At 45.3% G+C, this 27384-nt stretch overlaps 2 protein-coding genes across 2 annotated transcripts; both read left to right on the plus strand.

Moving 5' to 3' along the window:
• Nucleotides 1-27384, plus strand: LOC139048556 (uncharacterized). Its single transcript, XM_070522970.1, has 4 exons — nt 1-77; nt 456-552; nt 24475-24722; nt 26982-27384. The coding sequence occupies exons 1-4, from the start codon at nt 36-38 to the stop codon at nt 27324-27326; spliced, it is 732 nt and encodes a 243-aa protein (XP_070379071.1). The 5' UTR covers nt 1-35; the 3' UTR covers nt 27327-27384.
• LOC139048555 (uncharacterized) lies at nt 11435-15485 on the plus strand. Its single transcript, XM_070522969.1, has 2 exons — nt 11435-11702; nt 14244-15485. Exons 1-2 carry the CDS (start codon nt 11513-11515, stop codon nt 14939-14941), a joined length of 888 nt encoding a protein of 295 aa, XP_070379070.1. The 5' UTR covers nt 11435-11512; the 3' UTR covers nt 14942-15485.

A 27384-nucleotide genomic window follows, 5' to 3' on the forward strand; every position in this document is an offset into this window, starting at 1 on the left:
CGCACTGCTTTACCAATCACCCTCATTCACCCTCCATGTGTTACCGCAAGCTTGGACACGTAACTGGCAACACTAGCGTGCGTATAAATCATGTGTTAAGCGTCATCAAAATATCTGTTCCTCTCTGCAAAAGCTTTCCCGGAACAAAATTGGCTGCATATACCAAAGTCTTATTGCAGTGAATCAATTCATTGTCCAGCCTACTGGCACACTGCATTTGTCGAATGCGACCACTACTGTGTTCCGCACCCTGAAATATCAATTCTTAGTACTGAATGCACCAATACTGAGCTTTGCTGCTATTTCTGTGCTCCCGAACACTTTTGCTCTCGTCTTACCTTAATACTTCAAAGCGTCATAATTGTTGCAGTGACAATAGAGCCACTTCCTGCTTTTCCTCTCCGTAGAAGGCACTTTCATGCCCCCTGCATTTATTATAGTCAATTGTCATGCAGCTCACGTGTACTGCCCCAAAATTCACCGAAGGCTCACGCCCACACTTCGTCGCCAGCATCAAGACACAATTGTTCCTCAGCGACTGCTCCGTGGTTGGTAAGCAGCAGCGGGTTGTCAGAACACATTGTGGACGTATCAGGCCTCTTATTCTTCATTGTTAGACCTCAGGACCCATCAGGCTTAGCGCTATTCTAGGGGACACTGTGAAAGCGAGTGATGAACTTCTCGTATTTCTTACTCGCGTGATTCAGTGATGGATCCTCTAGAGTGGTAACTGCTACTGGCTTTGAGCTAGTTGAAATGTGCTTTGAGCCACCTGTCGTAGTACCTTTCACAAGTTTTCTACAAAAGAAACGGCCTGCTTGCGAAACCGAACTAAGCTGCACTACATAATCATGCAAGTTCACAGAGGCGACTATCTATTGCGTAGGTGAGCGTCAAACCGTTTCTGGGCAGTGTGTCTTGCGTAAGCCGCACGCGTCATTGACGTTCAATTGCTCCCTCTCTTTTAGGCCTGACGCAAAGCCAACGTGTGGTATCGATGACGCCTGCACAGGGCTAGCGCTAAGCCCTCACATGGACAAGAATGCAAGCTACACGAACTAACACTCCACGGATCGCGCAGCATATTTTCTGCGCACTTCCCCAGATGGCGCTCATTCTGCACTGCGCGGGCAGTTCGGCGTCTGCTGCACACGGAGCCAGAGGGCGCTCAACACCAACACATAAGGAAAGGGTGTTTTCACCGGCTAGTTCGCTCACAATAAATTAGATGGCGCTTTCACAGCACTTAAACATTTCTTGCCTAGACCCGCCACGTTGCCTCCGTGGCGTTTGGATTCGCGGTAGCGTTGGCCGCGTTCCCGTAGACCTCGAATGGGACTACGCTTCGGTGCTTAGATTTCAGAGAACGTAAAGAACACTAGATGGTGTTCGCTACCTTTTGTCCCTCACTATCTCTTCGTGCAACCCACTGGGCACTTTAGGGTCCTAAACTCTACATCTTGCTCTTTTTTTCTTTTGAGCGGGTACCCGTAGGCGCTTGAGTATGGCTGCTTCCTAGTTAGTGAATTCACAACTGTTCCATTCTTCCATGAATCTTTGTACTAAATGCAGATCAGCTGACAGTGTTCTGGGCTTTCTTCGCCTTTATTTTTTTTTTGCATACCAGCCCAGGTATAAAATGACGAAGCGTCATTTCACTCAAAGCAAAATTTCACTGATGAAAACAATTTTGCACTTTTTCTTTCTTTAGCGCGCGCGTAGCTTTAGGGCATCACTGCTGGCCCAATAGCACCGAAAATTTAGTAAACCTTCGCTCGTGCTTGTAGTTACTATTTTTCATGTCTCCACTAACGTCGAGCCCTCTTCAATGAAACTAAATCAAATTCACAGCCACATACCAGAAATGAGTGGTGCACTCATGCACCGCCGACGAGAACAAACCCCGGCGCCGGAAATCATTCTGGATTTTGTCTAGAATGTGTTTTGCACCCTCGAAAAGCCGTTTCGGTGCGAAGATTGTGAACTTGGGCTGGATTTCACGGCAACGTCCATGCACCGCGAGTCACATAACGCAAGGAGCCCCATCAAAGCACAAATTTTCATGGGCGTTTTGATGGCGAACGGACTCGCCGCGGCATCTCGCGGAAACCGCGGGATCGAGGGAGCCCATGAATTTCAACTCCGGAAATTTATGGGTATAAAGTTCTCGTAATATTTTGATGCAAAAGTGGTACTGACATTTAAAATGTCGTGCTTCAGATTTTCAATTCCAGAGCTTTGTGTGTTCAATGTTCTTATAAACATTTAACGCCATAGGAGCATTGACTTTTCTACGGTCGTTCATCAGAACATACAACAAGACATGCCAACTCAACATACTATCAGACAAGTTGACAAAGCACGCAGCGAGGTCCAATGAGACGAAGCGTTGTGGTGGTACATTTGTGCCGTCGTCCCAGAAAAGAACATCAACATTTTTTTTCACTTGCGCCAAAGCATCTATGTCAAGACATCGAAGCCAACAAAGGTAACTACTACATTCTTATGTATTTGGCTACTTCTAATTTTATTCGCGAGGACACACTGAGCCGCTTCAATTTTCTTGTTCTCGCTGCCCGCGGGCTGCCAGAGCAAGCCAGAGCACTTGCGTTTTACTCGTGTTGCCCCGACCACTGCGCGGCGCACTTCGGTGTGCGTTCGTTTTTCTCTTGCCCAGTGGATTTTCTCCTGGCAGAGTTTTGGACACCTTCTCACTAGCAGACGATAAAAAGAATCAATGGTCGCTCGCCGTCATCACTGTGGGGACCCGACTGATTGCAATGCGGCCGGCTCCTAATAAAATTTGTTGAGGGATCAAATACATGAATAATAACTGCATTACCATTGCCAAAGATACGGCAAACTAATTCTTTAACGCTATGCATCATCAACACATGTAAACACATGTAAAATATGTATTTTTCATGAAAGGATATATTTGTACGTCCCAAAATATTGTGCCGGAAATAACTGATATCAATGCTTCCACCTTTTTTGTTTATTTAATAAGTAAAGAAAATATCACACGAACTTTAGAACTCGATCAGTTCGAAATCAGCAAAGCAGTGCATGAAGCTGATATGAAAAACGGGGATGCCATAAAATGAGCAAATTGAGAACACATATTTAATGCAACTTTGTAAATGAAAAACCTTGTTTATACGAGGGGAAGTCAAAAAGTAAAGGGACTTTTGAGAAAAAGTACATATATTTTAATGATAGAAAACTGAAACATACATCATTGTTCTATAATACCCTCCCTGCACTTCAACGCACTTTGCCCAACATTTCACAAGTTGATATTTTTTATTCCGTCGGAAAAAACGTTTTTCGGTTTCACCTGTAACCAATTTCGCACCGCATCGATGACTTCTGCATCGGCTACAAATCCTCTTCCCCTGAGCTCTTCCTTCAATGGTGCAAACATAGAAAATCACTTGCAGCCAGGTCTGGAATTATGGCGGGTGTTCCAGCAATTCGATTCTCAACTTGATCCTGTATTGCTTCGGCCGTCCGTTTGGCAGAATGTGGTCGAGCGTTATCTTGCTGTATGATCACACCTTTTCGCAGTTTTCCACAACGTTTGGATCTGATTGCAGGTTTCAGTTTAGTTCGTAACACATCACAATAGTTCTCACTGTTCACAGTTTAGCCTCTTGGGGTGAAATGAATGGCTACCACACCTTCCATGTCCGAGAATAGTGTTATCATAATCTTTCCAGCTGATGGCGGACGTTCAAATTTCTAGCAGTGTTACCAAACCCTAGCGCGAGAAATTGCAAAAGTCCCTTTACTTTTTTACTTCCCCTCGTATATTTGTACATATGAAATGGCCATGGAAAAAATTGGAGGACGCTTAAGCTTCGCCTTCAAGAGTGGAACGCGACAGCGTTCCCGTCGACCCGCCAAGGGGTGTAAGACAATGGGCTACAGGGCAGCCATCACTTACGAGGCGCCCCGCATCGGACGCGGTGAGCGTCGAGCCATATGGTCGAGCAACGCGGCGTTCGGCGCAGCAACGAAACGTGCGCCTGAGCAAGCGGAACGAACCCAAGAACTCGGTATCTCGGAGGGGGAAATGATGCATGCCAGCCAAACGTCGTGATCGGCACGGGCAGAGAGATAGACAGATAGTGATCTAAAGAAAGGAAGGACGCTTGATTCTACAGAGGGAGCAAGGCGAAGCGTTGTCAGGGGAGAGAGTCCGGGCCGCAAAGCTCCAATGCGCGCGTGGCGCGCCATCTGTCGGGGCAGCTCCGTACATGGAGAGGAGGGGGTCTTCTGTGTTTGCCGCAAGATGGCTCTGCGTGTGCGGAAAGCGCAGAAGAAATGCAGCGGAAACGCACTTCGCTCCTCGTGGAATTGCGACTTCTGTAAGTTACATGTTCATAATTACCGATATACACCGCAGTATAACTTTCCACGGCTCGTTTCGAAGGCAACACCGCATTCACTAGAGGCGCGTTTGTGCCGCTCGGAAGCATCGAACTCGTGGCTGAGTGGTAGCGTCTCCGTCTCACACTCCGGAGACCCTGGTTTGATTCCCACCCAGGCCACTTTGGAAGTTGCTTTTTTTTTATGAAGTGCCTGCCGTGATTTATCGCTCACGGTCAACGCCGCTGACGCCGACGCCGACGCCGACGACACCGGCTTTTCTGCGACACGAGCTCCTTAACGCTATCGCGTTAAAAATGTCAATGACGCTGACCTTTGGTCTAATTTATTGCGCAGAAATAGCTGCCACCGGTCGTGTATTGCGAGTAATTGCACCAAAATTACAGTCACCACAGAGAGCACATATAGAAAGAAGCAGTTCTGCAAAATATTCATTGGAAATGCGAAGATACTATGGAACAAACAAATGTGAATATACCGCTTGATAAAGGGCAGACAAGTCTCTCTGGAAACAAAGTTCTATGCGTGTATACAAAAAACCTCCTAACAAGATATTTAAACATACGTATAAGTCGCCAATAAACCTATGTATCCATGCAAAAGCAACTTTATATAATGCATCAAACAAGGCAAATAAACATGTTGAGCAATCAGAGCTTCAGAGATGACTGAATGATTCTGCCCACTCCCCCCTCCCTCCTCTCTCCCCGATGCATCGCGCGAGATACATCGTTAAAGAGCCCGTGTCACCCAAAATCCGATGTCGACGTCCGGTGTCGTTCCCGCAAAAAGATTTTCGAACCACCCATACCGAAACCATCCATGTGATGTAAGGAATTTGCTGAACTAATTGAATTTCTCAAGGTAAAATAACTGAAAAAATCGTAACCTGCGACATGCACAAAACCTACAGATGTGATAGGTTCCCGATTGTAATTTGGCTGCACGAGAAAGCATAATTATGCTATGCGAGAATTGACGACGGTAAAACTGCGGTAAAATGACAAGTGCATGACGACGATTGTATACGACGATGACGCAATGACGACGATGGCATCACAACTCTGACATATTTACGATTTCAAGCGACAGCATGATTGCGATGGAATGACGAAGGAAGGAAGTCAATCGGGATAAGGTGGTATGATGACTTCAGCATGACGACAATGGAATAACGTCTTTGGAAAGATCACTCAATCACAACAACGTGAGATCCACGCCAGGGCTATAATGAGACCACGACGACTGTATTGTGACGGTGGCGTGATGGCTACGGCAAGGCGGGAGTCGGATGACAAAGCTGCAGAAGCTAGCAGACAACTTGTGTCGCTAGGTTAGCATAAATGGACGGACGGACGGACGGACGTGTAACTTTGTGTAACTTTCTAACTTGTTGCTATCGCATTCATTGCTTTACCCCTATTTCCAAACTGTTATATCTTTCATCGAATCGATCTATACCACTCATCACCAGCCCCAGCCTCCATCTTCACTGTGCTAAACACGACGCCCAGTCATGCGATCTTCAAACACAACACTCGATCGGAACCCACACTTCGCACTCGCACCCAGAGCCACCAGTAAGACAAGGTCTGGCAAGATCTGGAAAGCCGGATGAAATTTCTAGTGTCTGGGTGCTGTCGAACTTGTACAGGAAGGCATTTTCCACATGAATGCAGCGATACACCCGAAGCTTGTAATAGACCGCAATAGACAAGCTATTACGACTAAGGTTGACGGACAACAGTCTTACGCACCACTCCACCACACATTCGAAGCGCTAGACGTAATGCGACGACATTGTATGTAGGCGCTTTTCCGAAGATGAGAGACGCGACAACTCTATGAGCCCTTTTAAAGCGTATCTTCCGTAAAAAACGTGAAGGAAAAGTGGCCATCTGCGTGGATTTTCATGTCCTCATTCCCTTTTTTTTTGCAAGTTATTGAGAGCAATCCGTTGTTCTTAAGACCAGCTCATCTGTATACCAAACTATGGTCTTAGGCTACACGTCTCTTCAACGAACCGCTTCGTCAGAAATAGATATGGCTGAGTAGCCCTGCGACCCAACACAACCTAAGACAGGCGCCAAGAGCATATATTCCTCCAAGCTCCTCACTGATGAGTGCAACCACCTGCTACAATTGGTGTTTATGCACCTTGAACAATCCACCGCATAATATACTTGACACAGGGGCGTAGCCAGGGGGGGGGGGCTTATGGGGCTTCAGCCCCCCCCCCCGAAAGTTTTTCGTGCTGTCCATGCACCGCCGACCAAAGCGACCCCCGGCGCCGGAAATCACTCTGGATTTTGTCTAGAATGTTTTTTTGACGCTCGAAAAGACATTTAACCGCGAAGATTGCAAACTCGGGCTGGATTTCGTGGCAACGCCCATACACCGGGAGTCACATAACGCCAAGCAGTTCCATCCGAGCACAAAGCTTCAAGGGCGCTTTGATGGTGAGTGGGCTCGCCGCGGCATCTCACTGAGGCCACGGAATCTATGGAGCGCATGGATATCAATTGCAAAACTTTATGGGTATAAATCTCATAAGCTCTTGATGTGAAAGGTGCATCGACATTTCCAAAGTTGTGCTTTAGATTTTCAATTGCGGAACTTTGTGGGTTTAATGTTGTTATAAACATTTGACGCCAAAGGTCTATTGATTTTTCTAAAGTCTTACATCGGAACATACAACGAGACAAGCCAAATCAACACAATAGCAGACAAGTTGACAAAGCAGGCAGCGAGGTCCAATGAGACGAAGCATTGGGGTGGTTCATTTGTGCCGTCATGTCACATAAAAAAATATCAAAATTTTTTTTAACCTACGCCAGAACATCCATGTCAAGACACTAAAGCCAGCCAAAGTAACTACGTTCTTATTAATTTTTTCTGCTTTGACTTTTATTCGCGAGGACACATCGAGCCTCTTCAATTTTTTTTTTTTGTCTGGCAGCCCTACCCGCGGGCTGCCAGAGCCAGCCAGAGCGCATACGTTTTTCTCGTATGGCCCCGACCACCGTGCGGTGCACTTCGGTGCGCGTTCGGTTTGCTCTGGCCGAGTGGATTTTCACCGGACAGAGTTTTGGACGCTTTCTGGCTAGCAGACGAGAAAAAAGAACATTGGTCGCTCGCCGCCATCACTGTGGGGACTCGAAGGATTGCACCACATTCCTTGAGCGGAACCTTTCCGGAAAATCTTGTTTCGCCGCTCTAGGATACTGAGCAGTATGCGTATGATTCTCAGTGGACCAAGCGTCTCATGTTTTCTTCAGTATTCCTTCCGTAGCCCCATTAGGTGCCCGAAGTAGGCATTCGATTCTGGCCAACATACTTTCCCATGCGTTTTTTTTTTCATTTCGGTGCCTCCGCCTCACAGAAAAAAACATACATGGTTGCGGCGCAGCGAATTGTCGCATGGTGAAAGTTCGATTTTGATACTTCTTTTGCGGAAAGTAATGGGCGACGGGACGCTTCAGTTGCCGGATACGTTTATTATATTATTGCGAAAGCAATTATATGGACACTCCAGGCGCATTCCTGCCATCGCCCTCATGTTTCGTATAAAGTCCAAGGGCGATAACATCGTGACCACGCGCTGCATGCTGTATGTGCGAGTGAAAGCGTACGAGGGGAGGTTGAATAGGTGAGCCGACGATGGTGGCTCAGTCTTGTGCGTGCAAAGGAGAAAAGCGGGGAGCAAGCGCGCCGCCTTCCGTCGCGCGCAATACATCGGGTGGAGTGGATGGAATGGGGGCGGAATCTAGAATTATGTGAATCTATGATTGTGCAACGTGTTTATTTGCCTTGTTTGACGCATTATATACAGTTACTTCTTCTTACATACATAGACTCATTGGAGACTTATACGTATACTTAAATATCTTGTTGCGAGGTTTTGTGTATACATGCAGTGAACTTTGTTTCCAGTGACACTTTTTTGTCCTTTATCAAGCAGTATTTTCGCATTTGCATATCCCATTGTATCTTTGCATTTCTAATGTACGAGGGCGAGTCAAATGGAAGTGAGCCTACCCTAACCGCGCAATAATGGTTCGGTTCGTTATCTGCGAGGCATGCGCGTAGGAGAACGGCATGTCTCATTTACAAAAGTGACACGCAGGTGTGAAGATCAATGTTCTTTAATGCTCTCATACACTGGGTTGAATATGGTTGCGTCACATAATGGACACTTCAAAAGTTGAACAGCTCGGTGTCGCGAAGTTTTTGACAGCTGAAGGTGTTTCCAAAACAGAAATTAATCACCATATGACTGCCGTGTACGTTGAACACTGCATTTCATTGACCACTGTGAAGCGTTGGAGCAAACGGTTCAAAGGACGTTGCAAAGACATTCCAAGACCGGACCAAAACCATCGTGCAATCACCGCCCCCCCCACACACACACACACACAATTTTAAAGGTTCATGAGCTGCTGAAACAATAACGAAGGAAAAGCATCGATGAACTGGTAGACCGTCTGAACATCGGTCACAGTTCGGTTCACGCCATAATTCATGAGCTTCTCGGTTATCGGCTTTTTGGTGCGCAATGGATCCCCAAGATTTTGATCCATCGCGAGAAGACGGAGAAGTTTCGCGCTGCCTTGACTCATCTGATCGGGTATCACAATGAGCATGACGACTTCTTGTTTGCAACTGTGATCGGGGACGAACCTTGGTGCCACTACTACGAGCCTGAAACACGACGGCAAAGCTTACAGTGGAAACATTCGAATTTACCACGCTCAAAGAACGTAAAGACCATCATTTCCGGTGGAAAGGTGTTATTGACTTTTTTTTTCGATCGACAGGGTCCATTACTGATAGAATTTGTTAAATCTTGAGAGGCTATCAATAGTTTCCGATATAGTGAAACGCCAGAACGGCAGCGTGTCGCAATCAAGAACGAACAACGTGGAAAATTGACGAATGGGGTCATCTTGTTCCACGGCAATGCATGTCCCCACGTCGCTTATGTGGTTAATCTAAAACTAGCAAAGTTCAAGTGGGAAACGCTGCAACATCCGCCATACAGCTCAGACCCGTCACCTTACGACTTTTACATTTTGGGGCAACCGAAAAAACAGCACAAGGGAACCAGATACAGACTTTTTAAAGCAGCAACCCAAGGAGTTTTATGAGACGGGAATCACGCAACTCGTTAGTCAATAGGACAAATGTCTAAATTCTCGTGAAGACTACTTTTGAATAAAGTACCCCGTTGTTGGCTCATTCATTTGACTTGCCCTCATATATCTTGCAGAACTCCTGCTTTTTATACGTGCTCTCTGTCGCGACTATAACTTCGGTGCAATTACCCACGATACACGACAAGGGACAGCTACTCCTGCGTAATACATTGGAACAAACGACAGCGTCATTGAGATTTTTCATTGGCCATCGCATATGTACAAGAATGTAAGCACGGTTCTTGAATGACAAAGTTTCATTAACATATTTGTCCTCAACTTGTTCAGTTCATTGCCTTTTAATTTTTCATATCAGCGGGATGCATTGCTTTCCTGGTTTCGAACTGATATAGTTCTAAAGTTCGTGTGATATTTTCTTTACTTAATAAATAGACAAAAAACATGGAAGCATTGACGTCAGTTATGTTGGGCACAATTTTTGGCACATACGAGTATAATATTTTGTGAAAAAATACATATTTTACTTGTATTTACAGTGCGTAGCTTTCAAGAATTCGTTTGCAGCATCTTTGGCAATGACAATGCAGTTATTATCCATGTATTTGATCCCTCGATAAATTGTTTAAGAGGAAGCTTTAGCTCGGGCCCAATCCGACGTGGCCTATTCAAATACTTGTAAAACGCAGAAACGCTTTTCTGAGATAATCCTGCTAATCGCTTTTATTTAAATTGGTTGCATTTGAGAGAGAAAGTTAAATCCTAGTGTCTGTTGGAAACAGAACTTCGATTTAGGGCTTGAATTTTGTTTAAAATATTTTGGAAAATTCGAAAGTTTGAAAAAATAGAAGCACGACGTTTACAAACTAATAGCTATGCATGAAGAACAGATATCGTGGTTCTGTAAACGGCATTTATTAAAACAGTCAAAGCGGACAAGTTTGCTGTGTCAATTTGTATCTTACGTGAATTGGTTACGTTGTGTACAAGGGTTCTGCAAAAGCCGTATTTCCACAATACTAAATTTTTTTGAGATTTATATGTAACATATCTATTTTGTCCGCTGTAGATGTAGGATTAGATGCAATTCACAGAATTGTGATATCATTTTTCATTGTTGAGTCACGGAGTTTTAAACTTGATAGTTTCGTTTTCTGAAAATTTTCAGTTTTGGCCAATTTTTAATAAATAATTGACCACCTAAATGAAAAATTCGAAGCCAGTAGTCACTAGAATTAAACTTTTTCTTTTAAATGCAATAAACCTCCTCAAATTTGGTGAAGTGGTTGCAGGGAAAAACGAATTCCCCTTCTACATGTACTTAAATAGGAGCACCCGAGCTAAAGCTTCCTCTTAAGGAGGAGGCTGAGCTGCAATGTGCAGCTATATATATATATATATATATATATATATATATATATATATATATATATATATATATATGTTGGGCCAGGGGCGTAGCCCCCCCCGAAAAAAATTTCTGGCTACGCCACTGACTTGACAGGCCATGATTTACAGGGCTTTTCTTATTTTGGAGTATACCTTGCCTCATCCGTCAAGTGGAAAGGTCATCGCAATAGTTCGGCCTTTGTACAGAAAAAAAAAAGATTTTTCTGTATATTTTTTTTGGGGGGGGAGCCATGTGCAAACACGCTGGTTGTTGAAAAAGAAAACCTCTACAAACGGCTTTATAATTTTTGTTTTTGTTTTCTTTTCGACTCGGCCTGACTCGGACATCGAGGGCAAGCATCTGTCAGTATTGTCAGTGAGACAAAAGCAGGGCCACTCGCAACGGAAAGATGTGGATAAATATTTTTGGGCATTGTGACTTGTGTGTAGGCTTCCTTTCTGTGGAACAAGAGTAAATCACTGCATATTTCGTCAACATTTCGGACCACGTGCGCACAATCACGCGCTTGCAAATTTTTTTCTTCTTGAACGCTTGAGTCAGCCGGCCTCTTTCCATGATAAAAATGCATTCGCCCGAATGTTTGTATATGAGAAGCACCCGTGTTTTCCTCCAGATCTTCAGGGATACAGTTATGGCTCACCTCTTCGTACTTTATGTGCTTGCTGCTTTATTAGCATGTGCAACATCCAGCCAGCAAAAGCTGGTGACGAGTGGACTATTTGACGATGAGAACCTTTACGGAGGTGCGTACGATTTGAAGGTCATTTAGGGAAAGAATGCTTATTAGGCGATTGAATCATTTTCACAATTACGCTGAGAACTCTCACGAAATCATGTGTGTGGCCAAACGCGCCCCTTCTTGTCTATCTGCATTGAGCGCAATGTATTTTCTTCTTCATAGTAAATGTGTATAGGATATGTTGTCATCATGAGATCTGCAGCCTCGCGTCTTGGTCAGAACAGTTGTCCATGTTTATCGAATTCAGCATTCGTTAATTTTGAAAACAAAGCCTTAGCGATAATCGAAAATGTCTGCTCTGATACGAAGCCAGATGCGTGATGCAGTATATGTGAATGCCTTAGCAATGTTATGATCCCTGTTTTTGGTCCCCTCGGTTAACCGGGCCCCTCGGTTAACCCCCTTTCTTCTCGCTGTTTCTGGTTGAGTGATACTAACTTTAGCTAGACCACCCTGTACTTTCAGGGAAGAGGAAAACCTATGTCCTGTGTGCGTCACATGCGAAGAGAGAATGTCGCGATCCAGAATGGGGCATTAACGTAGCGGTCCCATGATGATGCACCTTGTTAAGAGCTTCAGTATAAAGAAAGTGATTTACTTGGTTGTAATAATGAGCAAGACCGTCATCAATGGTCGTTATACCTCTATTTCATTTCTTCCCACAGGGAACTTAAGGAAGACCTAAAGCCACACATCTATAACTTAATTAAATTTGATAATGCAGGCGCGATATTTCACGATGGCACAAATGCAACTAATTTCAATACCTCGTAAATAATCTATGACTTGACGCTTATGACATGCAGTAATAACAAAAGGTAAACTGATGTATCAAGCCATCATTTTACTGAAGTCATCTATGTCAAAACACAAGGTCAGTAGCGATGGCGGGCATAAATAGAACAATCTCTTGACGTTCGCGAATATATGCCAACATGTCAGATTAAATAACTGCGCTTCACCTCGCTTCGAGGATTGCTCAAGCATCTAACAAAGCTTAAAGAGCATGTGCTAAAACAAGTCATTCAATGTTAGCACATTTGAAGTATAACTGCGATAAAATAATAATAAATACTACCAAATTAATATGCTACAAGCGCTGCAAGAGCACACATTTTAGACGTCATCGCGAAGTGCGTAGTATTTTTGCCGTAAGTTTTATCTGGTTGGCGTAGAATTGACGCTCACAATGCTCGGAGCAAAGCGAAAAGCTGATTTTGATAAAGCGATGGGTGCTTTTTTCTTGACTCACGACCTGGCATGCTAGTTCAGGTATTGGATGAGAAATATAATACGCCAAATATAAAAATGCACCCGGAGGGCGCATGCGCCCATGTACTGGCATACAGGCACCAAAGCCGTCCCCATGCGTGCGGCTCGCAGCGTCATTCAGCGGCTAGCCCGACTGCAGGAGCGCCTGCTCGTCGCTGAGGCCACCGCGAACTAGCATTTCGCGCCTAACGTTACTCTTGTTGCGTTTCGTGCGCGTGTCATTCCCGAACCGGTGAATCTCGCCGATGGCATGCGCAGTGTAACGTCAACACCTACGATACGCGCACTACAACACACAATGATCATCGATGCAAACCCGATAATCGGCCCACCCAGGCAGCCGGCGCTTTTTTCACCCCACTGTGATCACCCAGTGATCCCCCCTCCGGTTAGCGCGGGTGATCACTGGGGCGGCCAAACCAGTCACTACTCGTCACAAGGAACCTCGCTTTCATTGTACACCGCGTTGAATCACCCAGGAATCTGCAGCACTCCCCCCTCCCCTTCCCATCTATGGCGCAAGAAAGCACCAGACATCATGCGGGCCGATTGTCGCGTCTCAATCGTCGAGCACTGTAGAGGCACTATAGCATGTGCAGGCATGGCGCCTCAATGAATACCTTGAGGCAGCCGACGGGAGCCCTAAGAATGGCTGTCGTGAACGCTTGTGAGCGCCCGCCTGTCCACTTGCGCTCAGCAGGGGTGCCATAGCGGTTGATATGTTATATTCCTAAAGCTGTAAGATTGTTGCTACGATTGCGAGTATAACCGCGCGGTTATCTTTACCAGGGTTACACTTTGGCCTGGTCTAGCAAAAGCATTATGAATGACCAAGCACCACCGGTACCCATTTCGTAAGTTATAACGGCTCCTCGTGGTAAGCGTCGCTCCTGTACAATGAAACCTTGTTTTTTTTTGGTCAGTGTGTAGGCATTGTTTAGTTTGTGGTAAAAATGTTTATCACAGCTGGCTACAAGAACGTAAAATAGAGGAAGAAACCAAGACAAGCAAGGTCTCGCGTATGGTGATCTTACATGCTCTATACAGAGCACACTACCGCAAAGAATGAAAAATATCGACGACCTACGTTTACCTCTTTCAATACATCTGAACCGTTTTCATTAGAGACTGTTTTTTTTTCATAAAGCTGAGTGATTCATTGCCCAGTATGTGTCGATCTCTTGCTTCTTAATAAACCTTACTCATTTTATCATGTGCCATCCCGGCCCGTCAAGGTCAACCTTACTCAAGTTTTAACTGATGCATTTAACAGGTGGCGATGGCGGAAATGGAGGCCGCAGCAGCAGCAGATTTGGCGGTAGTGACTTCGCCGGTGGCAACCGTGGCGGGAGTTTCGGCCAGCAGGGTGGTATGGGTAGATATGGCGCAAACTCGGAACTGACCAGGGTCCTTACGATCTTTAGAACAAGCGGAAACAGCCTGAGGAGACTCGGAAGCACCGGTGGACAATTTGGAGGCCGAGGTGGCCTTAAAGGTGGCATGGAAGGCGAAAGTGGTGGCTTTGGCGGTGGATATGGAGGAAGAAGCAGTGGCTTCAGAGGAAGCAGCGGTGTCATTGGACGAAGCAGCAGTGGTCTTAGTGGCAGCTCCGGCGCTGGAAGTGATGGTTTTGCGGGCGGGTTTGAAAGAAGCAGCAGTAGTTTTAGAGGAAGCAGACGTCGCTTTGGAGGAGGCGGAGGTGGCTTTGAAGGGCGTGGCGGTGGCTTCGGAGAAAGCAATGGCGATCTCAGTGGTAGCTTCGGTGGTAGAGTTAGTGGTCGAAGAATGGAAGGCTTCAGCGGCCTCAGCGGTGGCATGGAAGGTGAGAGTGGCCGATTTACCAGTGGCTTTGCGGGGGGCCAAGGTGGTCGCAGCGGTAGTTTTGGTAGCGATGGTCTCGGCTCCAGTATGCGTGGAGATGATGGTGGTCAGCAGAAATCGGACACACAACAACGCTTCGTCTCATGGTAGATGCCCTGCCCGCTTAAGAGGAGTACTCTCAGTGAAGACAACTGCCATAAAATTACACACTTTTCCTCACTTGGAAAGTGAAACAAATCAGTGCGGCTTATTTTCATCTGTGCGCATCATCATTAAAGACAGGCCATCAACTATTCTCGGTGGCGTTTCAACAATATATTAGCACTGATTCACTCGCAAATAAAGAAGAGAGGGTTCAAAGGTACAGAAATAGCTGTGTAGCTGTTTCAGTCACAACATTCCAACACAAAGACAGCAGAAAAGATGACCAACACTAGGTGGGTGGTAGCTGTCATGGTAAACTGTGTGAAAAGAGTGATAGAGCAAAAGCAAGACAGTGGTAGACGTGACAGAGAGAGAATATTCGAAAATTGTAGACACTTTATTCGTCATCACACCGTCTGTCAGGCCTCACCATCTTAGGGCTTATGTTTTAGCTATTGTAAAGCCCTTGCTTTCTGATATGCCCGCATTCTGTGAAATTATTTATATATATTCGCTGTGCTATTTCCGAATAAATGTTTCTAGAAAGGTATTTATTGTGTTTATCGCCTTTTGTGTCTTTATTTTGCTGCAGCAGTGCTTCTTCTGTTCTTCGTGCACCAACGCGCGCAAGCTGCTCTTGTAAAGTGTGTCAGTACTTTCACCGCTGGCAGTTAAAGGGCGCACAAAGAATCGGTTCCGGGAAAATTTCCACCGTACTATGAAGATAATCTGGGTGTCCATTGGTAACCTCATTGAACATAGTTATATGTAGCATAATTGTATAGCAATTGTGGCATCTCTAAGGCTTATTTTGATTTTTGTGTCGTATTGCTGATCGGGTACATAGCACAAATTATTTACCACTATTTGCTGAATAAAGCGAAAATTGTTTCTACCAAAAGAATTAAACAAAACCATTAAAGAAATAGGTAACGCTCCCAGCCAGCGTTCTGTCATACTATCATAAGATGTGCAGAACTCATAGGCGTTCATGTCACTTTACAAGGATGTTTCTTAATGAAACAAAAAAGTGTCGTGTGAAATCACTCCGTCGTTTGAATAAAACTGCCTCTTCTATGTTTTGTTCATGTTGTATTTTTTTCTTCAGTGCATATTCTGAAGAGGAGAATAAGAAGTAAGGGCACTGCATTGATTACTACAGCCTACAGCCTAATTAGGTTGATAGCAGTAGGCGCCCTACGAAGCAGCTTACTAAGTAAACCTTAGCTTACTAACGAAATTAACTAGCATGCTGCCAGTGCGTACAGGCACGCATGAGTACTTCACACTTGGTGACAGCGTACACTTGCTGTCGAATGCTGGTGTGAGGAATCGCGGCAGGAGCAGCGAGCGAAATGACGCGTCAACGCAAACTGATGGTTGAGAGCCCAGCGAACGAGCCGTCTTCCCGCCTAGACTGTGTCCCCAAAGCAGATCGCATTTAATATAACGCCCGTGCGACAGCGCGCGACCGAAGTACAACGCCCGCCTCCTCACCCTCTCCCGGTGCCATGGGCGCGACGGAATACGGCGCGCTTCCTCCCTTGCGCACACGAGATTGAGTCGCCATCGTCGGCTCAGCGTCGCGCACTTTCATTCGTACACACAGCGTGCAGCGCGTGAGGATGGTGTTAATCCCAGTACGTGTGTATCGCGAACAATACCTGTAGCAACCGGAGGAGGAGGTCAATCCGGCGTGCCTCTGCCTACGTTCGTCCCCCTCGACGCTTTGCCTTGTTTCTACTTCTCACCTTCGCTCAACGCTACCTACACTTTCCTCTAGGTGGCGCTACTCTGCCACGCGCGCTAAAGCCTCTCGATAATTTCCAAGTAGCGACACTCTCCTCCTCGCGGCGCTTTCCTCCTCGACCCTCCTCGCGCGAGCTGCGCACGGCACGTTCTTTCTCCTTGGCTCCCTCTGACGGGCCGCAGTATTCGATGGAAGCGCATGATTTTTGGGCCGCTTGCGCGTCCTAGTGGTCTAGAAACTTTTGAAGAATGATGATAGCAGCCTCTAGAATGCTGATGGTAACGTTTACAAGGGGGTTGGTCTCTTCTTAAAGCCGTGTGAATGAAACGTACTGATGCAAAAGGATCTTTGAGGCGAGTTTTATACTGGAGACATTTCTTCTGCCACGTCATAAGATGCGTTACTTCGTGCATTTTATCTCGTATTGCTTGTAGCACATCCCTCTGTGTTTGGCTTCTCTTGCCTGTGCGCGCATGTGCACAGCAGGTATTACATTCAGCATGCCTTCCTACGATGAATTAGTCGCGAGTGCATCGTCCGTCCATACGTTTGTCTTCTCAATGCGAAAGCAGCTTTTCCACTGTGCTCTATAAACTGAATAGGACGGTTGTGTAATTTCAGTGCGATCAAGCGTGTGCGATCATGTGAACACCCCCTGCACATTGTCTGCATCCGTGAGAAAACCAAATAATAATCTTCAACCACCCATGCGTGCGTGGCAGCCCAATTCAAAGCAAATTCAAAAATTTAATATAAGGCAGAAACTCTACTGGAGTTGTTAATTGTACGCAAGTATAACCCCAAATTTCTGGTTGGCCCGTCCTCAAACTTCAATTGGCCCACCCACAAACTTCAGTTGGCCCACGCCAAATTTTAAGTGCACCTACGCCCAAATTTAAGTGGGACCGTGTCCAAATTACAAGTTGGCCCAACCCCAGATTTCAACTTGGCTTATCACTAAACATAAGCAGGCCCACCCCAAAAGTTCAAGTTGGCCTAGCTTTCCCTGCATTGCCACAGAAAGTTGTCCGCGAGTATATGTATCTCTGTGGTTATTCTCCTCTCATGTAGTGTCTTTTTGTGTGTGTGTTCCTTACGGAGACAAAGCCCGCACAAGCGAAAGCGCTTCCGAAAAGAGTCCCGCGTGTTCCTCCAAGTTACCTTAAGTTGGGAAAGAAAAAACATAAACACCTTATTAGCAACAGTTAACTGCGCCGATTCAGAGTCTGTTCCGAGCAACCAAAAGCACTGTCAAACGCTGGCGGACTACTTGGCGCCGCAACACTTCTGCAGCAGCCACGCGCCAGTAGCTTTCCCCTCAATGCCACAGAAAGTTGTCCGCGGGTATAGGGCTACCTTAAGAAGTTCTCACATAACTGTTCACAGCGCAAAGCAGAACCTATATGGTTTCATTTTCGACTGCATAACAGTTCACGACGTGCGAGGCGATGAGTCCCAGCAGAATATTCAGCATACTGACGGCACCCCCATTTTTATTCTACGTACCAATTGTCGGAGCAAAAACGCTTACAAGCAGGCCGGAATAATTTCACAAAAATGAAGTATAAGGAGATGCTTTGACACGAGCAATAAGAAAGGCGCGGTTCGAACAACGCTGTTCTTTTTCGGAAGAAATTTCTTTTGGCCAATGCTGCATGGCCGCTGCCTTCTGCGCAAGCCATCACGCTTTACTTGTATATCGTGAAAACTGCATAACCACCTTCAGGCTTCTTGCTGCAGTTATATGTGCTACAGCAGGGCATAGCGCTAGCACACCACTGCGGGAAACACAGCGTGCAGCGTTCGCTGCGCCTAGCCAGCCGAGCGGAGAAAAATGGCGTGGACGAAAAATAAAAACATACGCAAAACGCAAGAACCGCGCGTTTCCAAGGGCAACGGCAAGGGGACCAATCGCCGGGGACCAAACTGGTTCCCGCGGGACGGACGCGCAAGGGGCAACGAGGAGGCGAGGAGGTCGCCAGGCGGCGGCAGAGTTCAAAGAGTGGAGGTAATTTAAATCATCAAGAGACTTTAGCGCGCGCGCTCCTTCGTACTTTCCCCAGCGGGCGATTCTCTTCCCCTCCAGGCGCCTTCCTCGCTCGCTTACTTCGCGGCTTCAGACACACACTTCCGATTTGAAGAGCTGGGTAGTTACGCTTGAGTGTAAAAATAATCTGACCTGCGTGTTCGCTTTGAAAGTGGTGCTCTGCGCTACAACCGAAGTTCTACTACAGCAGTGTAATTCGGATGACTTTCCACGAGCACCGATATCTCTTCCTCGAGACTCCGCATAGGTGTACTTAATCCTTATACTCAAAAAGCAACCAACATTTGAGAATTTCAAATATTGAATTCTTGAAACGACTGATAATCAAATAGCAATGACTATTCGGCTCAGATTAGAAATTTTCGTATATACGCACACGCCCGCTTATTTTTATGAAGATGCTGGGCGAACTGCGAACAAAGCGGCCAAAATAACAAAGGCTGCCCGGTGCCCTCGAAAGCTATTCGTCGTCCACACGAAATGATACACGCACTTTCCTAAAAATATCTACTGCAATCTTTCTGAACACAATAGCAGAGCTGACACACTCATGTTTTTCTGGTCAAGACAATGTTAAAGGCCTTCAGTGTATTTCGGGCTTTCTATCTTTGGATTATTTTCCAAGCCTCGCTTTTCTCGATGCTGGGTATAAGTTCACGTGTCTTTCATGTAACGAGGGACTAGGTCTTAGGAGGCCTGTGTCTCTTCGCATGCCCAAGTTTACGCATCGTATGCCTTCCAAAATGGTTCAGATGAAAGTATGACTTTGGAATTTTATGTGATTTATTAGTTGGCGATACTAATCTCATAAACTTCAGTAATTTCTTTCCTGAAGTCTCTAGTCATCAGGCTCCCATTTATTAAATATATTATCATAAATATGGAGGGGTGTGGCTCCTCAATCAATATTTAGTATTCAGAGTGGACGTCTCGAGAAATTCGTGGTCTTATTTTTTCGGGTGTCACGCTTTGCGCAACTACGTCGGCAATCGCTATATACCAAATGCTGCTTTAGCTCGTATCCATCAGCCATTAATATTATTTAGGATCCCGCATGAAAAAGTACGGTTAGGTTATAAACCAATCAGGTTATTGTTACATCTTGGTTTGAACCTCCTAAACATCCCTTCACAAACGCATTTAACAAATGAATGAATGAACGCGTGGTTTTTATTGGCGCAAGGGCCAAGTATGGCCAAAGAGTGTCATGCCAGTTTTAGTGCCTTCGCAGTGTAATGATGGATTTTATGAAGTTGAAGTGACGTGGCTGTAAAGGGGCCTAAAAAAGAGTCGCTCTAAAGTGAGTAAAATTTGTATAACAAGTTTATGGCGATGACATATGACGTGTATTGTGAACATTAAGATGCGTTTCAAAATATGATACGATGTATAAAATATATCAGATTATAAGATTGGCTAGAGCACTCCTGCTTCCTTCAGCCCTTGAACACAAGGGCGTGGAGGCATGAGCTATGCAAAACAATTATCGCAGCGGCATTCTCTGGAACGAGGATGCTCTACGAATTTATTGGACATATAACACGTAAGATAATACCATTTAAGAAATCGAGGACTGCCTTGGTGTTAAAAAGCGGTTCCTTACCAAGAAACATAGCCGGGTGAAGAGGGATGTAATAACGGTATGCAAGAGGAAAATGTTTCTTTCTGTCAGCTTCGGCTTCCCGACACTCCAGTAGGACGTGGGGCACGGTCAGCCTCTCCCCGCATCTACCACAGTTTGGAGGTTCATTTCCAGAAAGTAGAAAATAGTTGGTCCCAAATGTGTGTCCTATTCGGAGTCGACAGAATAGACATCTGTTCACCGTGATTTTGTTACGGAGGGCCAAAAACCTCAGTGTGGCTTTATCACGTGCAGCTTATTATTTGTTTCCACATCGCGCAAGCGTTGCCAGTGGTTCTGCAGTTTCCTTCGTAAGAGAGGGTTAAGATCAGTGGCAGGGACCACAGTGGTAAGAGGAGCTTGCGATGTAGTCGATCTGGCCATTTGGTCTGCTTGAACATTTCCCTCAATGCCTGTATGGCCAGGTACCCCGCATATAATGATATGTTGGTTAGATATGTATGCTCTACACAGAACGGAGTAGAGCTCAATAAGTGCAGGGTTTTGGTGTTTACAAAGTGACTTCAGGGCTTTTACGACGCTTAGAAAGTCCGTAAACATGGCTGTTTTTGAAGTTTTGATTTTATTATATACTTCACTGTCGACAATAGTTCATGGCCTTATGCCGTGAATATACTAGTTTTCTGCTGCAGTGCACCGGATTCTGAAAAATATGGGTCGATGGCTGCGTAAGAAAACCCTGCATCTGACCTGGAAGCGTCTGTGTAAACTCAGTGCAAGAGTACTTATACTAGAGTTCTAAAAAAATGCAATTATAATATGTGCCTCGGGCGCATGCTTCGGGACATCTAAAAACGACATATCACAGTCTATGAGCTGCCACTGCCATGGTGGTAACAGTTTCGCTTGAGTCATAGGACAATGTTCAAGAAGTTGAACACCCATTTCCTCAATAAGGTTCCTTACACGCAAAGCAAACGGCTTCCTCACTGCAGGTCGGTTATGGAAGAGCCTAGCAGCGGCGATATCGTTTATGGTTGAATAACAAGGATGTTCAATGTTCGCTTGTACTCTCCGAAAATATGTAAAACTGCTATATGACCGCTGGAGATGAAGTGACCACTGATTTGACTCTACGTAGAGGCTTTGGACTGGACTTATCCTGAAAGCAATGGTCGCGAGATGGATACCCAGATGGTGGACGGGGTCCAGGATTTTTAATGCACTTGTTGCAGAATTATAAATTATTGCTCCATAATGAAGGTGGGAGTGGACAAGACTTATATAAGTTCAGAAGGCGCTTTCGATCACTACCCCATGTAGTGTGTGGCAGAAGCTTGAGAAGGCTCATTTTTTTCAGACTTTCATTTTCAGATGTTGAATATGGGGAATAAACGTGAGTTTCGAGTCTAAAGTGATTCCCAGGAATTTATATTGGCTGCTCACCAAGAGTTGGTCTCCCTTGATCGTAATACTAGGCAGTGGTGCTACCCCTCTCTTGTTTGAGAAGAGTACGTAGGTAATTTTTGGGGCGTTTATTTTGAAGCCGTTCTCATCCACCCATTTAGACAATTTGTTTGTCCCAAGCTGCACTTGTCCTTCGCAGATAGCAATATTACATGATTTGAAACTTACTTGTACATCATCAGCATAAACGGAATAAAACATTGCGCATGGAATGACTGCATGCAGGGTTCTCATTTTGACAATAAACAGTGTGCACCTAAGTACGCCCCCTTGCGGAACACCAATTTCTTGGGTGAATGATTTAGATAAAACATTACGAACTTCTACGCGACAAGTGCGGTCAGACAGATAGCTTTCAATTGTGTTTAACATGTTCCCACGGAAGACCATCGCGGAAAGATCGCGGAGGGTCCCGAATCGCCATGTCATATCGTACGGTTTCTCTAGGTCTAGAAATACTGAAAGTAAAAACTGCATATGAATGAACGCTTCCTTAATGTTTGCCTCAATGCGGACAAGGTGGTCTATTGTCGACCTTCCCTCTCGGGAACCGCATTGAAGGGGGCCTAGTATGTTGTTACTTTCTAGGAAGCTGATTAGGCGCTGGTTTACCATTTTTTTCAAGAACTTTCCACAAACAGCTTGTTAGCATTATTGCCCTGTAGGTGCTGGCTAAGGCCGCGTCTTTCCCTTGTTTAAGTACGGGGATGACTATAGCTTCTTTCCAGGAGGATGGAATATAGCCCGCCGACCACATGGTACTGAAAGAGATAGGAGTGTTTCCAGTACTTCAGGGTGTAAGTGCCTAATCATTTCCTACATGATGCGATCACCACCTGGCGCCGAGTTGTTGCAAGAAGCGACAGATGCCTCAAGTTGCGCCAAAGTAAATGGACAATTGTAAACACCACTCGATGACCCTTTGTGGTTTAAGGGATGCCGCTCCTCATGGTTTTTGAGTCTTAGAAATGTTTCTGTATAGTGCGATGCACTCTACAAATATTCAAAGTGTTCGCCTAGAGAATCCGCCTGATTTTGCAGGCTATCACCCTGGCTACTTACTAACGGTAGGGGAAGTGACTCCCGACCTATTAACTTATTTACCCTATTCCATACTCTTCTTTCATCAGTGCACGAATTTATACTAGAGGTGTACCTATCCCAACTTTCTCTCTTTGCACGTCGACGTGTTCTCCGGCCTTGTGACTTGTCTTGTTTGAAATAATAAGGTTTTCGACGGTTTGACAATTTCGAAGCAATCTCCACGCTTTCTTTTGATTTTGTCGTGCTTTCCGACATTTGTCGTTCCACCATGGAATGCGACGTTCGCTTGCCAGTACGCTAGTTTGCTTGATACATTTAGTTGCAGCGTCAATAATAAAAGCTGTAAGATATGCCACAGCATCGTCTACATTAAAACCAGCAATGTTATCTCCGCCTAAATACGTCGGCTCTCGGAACAGTTCCCAGTTGGCTGAGTTCATGTTCCATCGCGTAATATGTGGCGAGCATTCATCCTGTTTCGTTAGGTTTAAAATACTTGGAAAGTGGTCGCTCCCAAAGGAGTTATTCAGAACACTCCACTCAGGATACAGATTTACTGTACTCGATAGTATACTTAAGTCTATGTATGAGTACGTGTTATGTGCCACACAAGTACGTCGGCTATTTCGTAGTTATTCTACATGCTCCTGAAGAGGAGAGAAAGTTTTAAATTAGGCGACCTCTCGCATCGCAGCAAGAGTCTCCCCACAAAGTGTTATGTGCGTTTAAGTCGTGGACAACTATGTAGGGCGCCGGAAGTTTATGTATAGAGTTCTGAAATTCTGTTTTGTGAAGTTGGTAATTCGGAGGAATGTACATAGAGCTAATAGTGGCTAGCTTGTTAAACAATACCCCTCGGACAGCAACTGCCTCTAGGGGCGTACGGAGTTTCAATTGCCGGCAAGCAACATCTCTGTCAACTATAACAGTCACAACCCCGGATGGTACGACAGTGTCTTCATGGTCCTTACAAAAAATAGCGTATGGTGGGAGAAAATTTGTTTCCGTATTTTTGAGGTGTGTTTCTTGAACACGCAGCACCTTTGGACTATATTCATGTAGGAGTTCTTTAATGTCGGCGAGGTTAAGTAGAAATCCTCGTACATCCTATTGTAGTATGTGTGTCTCCATTATAAAAAATGTGTTGTGTGCTGAGTGCTTAAGGGACGTGGATTAGCTCACGGGCCCTTAGGAGGCGCCGTGACGCGAGTTGTGTCTTTTTTGGAGCAGTCGAGAGAAGATCGCCCCTCCTTACGCGCTGGTGGCGCCTTCTGGCTTGTCATTGTGTCTATCGCCTTTTGCCAGGCGCTGGACACGCGCTCTTCCAAGCACTTTGTTTGACGTGAAGACCTCGCCACGTTAGACGAGGCCTTTGAGGCTACCTGCCCGGAGGTGGATGGCCCCTTCTGCTGGGGTGATGGAGCAGCGCGAGCTGCAGCCGCCACAGGGGCAGATAGCATAACTGCCGACTGCCGACTCACTGCTTGTGGGTCGGACAGCCGCCGGAAGCCGTTGTGTCGCTGCCCCCTGGCACGTCACATCGGCAAAAGTGCTCTTAGGCAGTTATGAAACCCGCCTGCGTGCCTCCTTGAAACTTATGGTTTTTTTTTTACTTTATTGGTAACATATTTCCTTTTCTTTTTTTCCAGAATGGGCACGACCGCGAGTACGCGGCATGCTCCCCATCACAGTTTACACAGTGGAGAGTGTTCTCGCAAGATTAGGAGGTGTGCTCATGGGCATTGCACTTCGCACAAGCTTGGCGGCCTCGGCAGCTTTGCGAACTCTGGCCGAAACGCTGGTATTCGGAACATCGGAGGGGATTTGGCAAATATGGTCAAACACGAAGTTTGATATAACCGGCCTCGGTGGACCCAAAAGGACACTTGAGCCGAAGGTGAGTATAAGGAGCTTGGTCTGAATCTCTTTGCCATCCCAGCTCATCTTAATTCGTTTAACGTTAACGAAATTCTGTTCACTGAAACCCTCCAAGAGTTCAGCCTCAGTCAGCTTCAGGAAGTCATCGTCCGGCACAACGCCACGGGGGGTGTTCATATAGTACGGTGCGGGCTTACTGTTAGTTGGGTTTCCCGAAATAACACTAGTTTTGGCAGTATCTCGTATTGCTTCTTATCGCGGAGCTCTAGGAGGAGATCACCGCTTGCCATCCTCCTCGCCTTATAACACTGCAGTTTCAACGTATCTGCTTTCTATAGTGTAGAAGCGCCTGTTGGTGGATTTCAAGTATCCCGTCCTCAGCACAGCTCACATTTACGTACCTTCATGTCTCTCTGCTAAAGCTGAGGATGCAGTGTTAAAGAAATGAGTGTCAGTTTCCAACAGTACTTGTGTGACGAGGGTATTGTAGTAGTCATTTATTTGTGCAAACATATTGGGAATAGCTTGATCTATTCATGATTGTTTCGTCCTTGAGCGTATTGCAGAAAAGTTCTATTGTCTCCGATTCAAAATGATTTTGATAAGACAGGCAATGCAGCTAAACTTACGATACTCTAGTGAATAAAGCTTCGGAATTGAAATGTTCGCATCATCTTGAATATGTTATAGTTTTATTAAAGTCACTCTGTCCCCATCTTTATTTATTGCATATAATTTGAACCTACCAGCACCATCTGGAAATGAGTAAATAACTCACTTACGTCACCATCATCTTCTTCTTATGGGCCAGAATATTCACGGTAACTGTATGAAACGATTATGTCGTGAGGCTCTATTTAGCGGTGGCTAAGTGCGAACTCCACTGCCTTCTCCAAAATTAAGAACTGACTTCTGGCCCGTTGTTAAGAAAGTGAACTGTTTCTTTTAGAAAAAATAACCATTTAAAATGTGAAACCTATTATGCTCACTGCATCGCCTGATTACACAATACGTATTGTAATAAATTGTAGACACCACGCATTACACGACAGTTACAATTGAAGGACAACTGACTATCTGATTTTACACTGAACAAACGAGTTGGGCGCGTTTCAATTTGCCTTGTATTATAAACTTCACTAACGCCACCGACTCATAAAGTATATTTACAGACATCCATACGGGTCGAACTGCTTTTGTAAATATTACAGCGCAGAATGCAGAGAAATATTTATGTCTTCAAATGCGAAAATTGAAACAAATTGAGATAATTACAAAGCCCAGTCGCAAACAAGAGCCTAACCATTCAGAGTATTAAATAAATACGTGTTCTTACCACGTAAATTTTAAATGCATTTAAGGGCTAACAGTATATGAGTAATTTTCTGAAGTTCCTCAAAACGATTTTTGTTTTACTTGGCAAGTGCTCAGTAAAGGCATTTGTCATTCGGCCCTTACGAAGTTTGTCTAAAAATTCTGAGAGGTGTTGTAATTCTAACCTTCATCGATGCATTTTATTACTTTCAACAAAGAGCAATAAACCATTACTTAATATATGTAATGCACAGAAACTGCTTTAAAATATACAGCATATATACAGCAAATATACACGTTAATAAGGTGGGCTTGTGAGTGAAATAAACAATAACATATGAATTGTAATTTCCTTCAACTAACTTCTTCAACATTGAAAAACCCATAAAAGCGTGACTTGGCAAGGAACATTTTTTTTATTTCATACATCTACTTAAAGTATTACAAGTATTTTAGTCGTGTAAATGCATTAGACAAATTACAACAACTGAGCAATATTTTTTAAAGTTGTGCAGATAATGTTCGTTTTGTCAGCAAAAAGAGCATTTTCCTGAAACAACATTTAAGTGTTCAAATGCGAAACGTGAAGTCCAAAATCTCATAAGCCAAAAATAAAGCCCAAAGGCTGCACGACATTTTAAGCAATAAATGTCTAGGAAAGAGGCATGCGTAAAGAAAGAGAGTGCCCATATAAAAGGCAGAAAAAAGTGAAATTTACCGCTGCAACCGCATTTGTCGCTTCGTATTCCTTAATGTTTTCTGTTTCCCGAATGTTTACTACTCTCCTTCGGTCACTTCAGCTGACTCCCGGAGAGAAACAGTGCTCAGAAATGCAGACTGAAAACGTTCTCCTAAAGGTCCCACTGGGCACCTCGCCCCCCCCCCCCCCCCCATGCTACAGAAGAGACTAATGAAATGAACTCATCATACTCTCCTTTTGCACGTTTCCCATGCAATGCTGCAGGTTCTTCAAGTTCCAGCCTTAGCGCACGAGGTGGTAGAGGGCGGCTTGGTCAGCAGCACATGCAGCAGCAGTGGGGACAGCATATGTAGAGACTGCCTTGGGGACAACAGATGTGGGGGCAGTGGCCATGGGGACAGCAGTCCTGGGGACAAGAGTCCTGGGGACAGCAGCCGTGGGGACAGGAGTGGTGGGGACCGCAGCCATGGGTACCAGTGCCATGGGGACCGTCGCAGTGGTCATGGATGGGGCACCGACCACACCAGCAGCAGCGGCAGCGGGAACAAGAACCGCACTAATATTGTCACTAGCAGTGGATTCTCTACTAAACACGGCGGCAGTCAATAGCCCATTTATCTAAAACAACCCGGCAATAATATAATAAAGCAAGGTTCATCACTCTGGA

Source organism: Dermacentor albipictus, chromosome 8 (assembly GCF_038994185.2).
Source record: "Dermacentor albipictus isolate Rhodes 1998 colony chromosome 8, USDA_Dalb.pri_finalv2, whole genome shotgun sequence".
NCBI lineage: Eukaryota > Metazoa > Arthropoda > Arachnida > Ixodida > Ixodidae > Dermacentor > Dermacentor albipictus.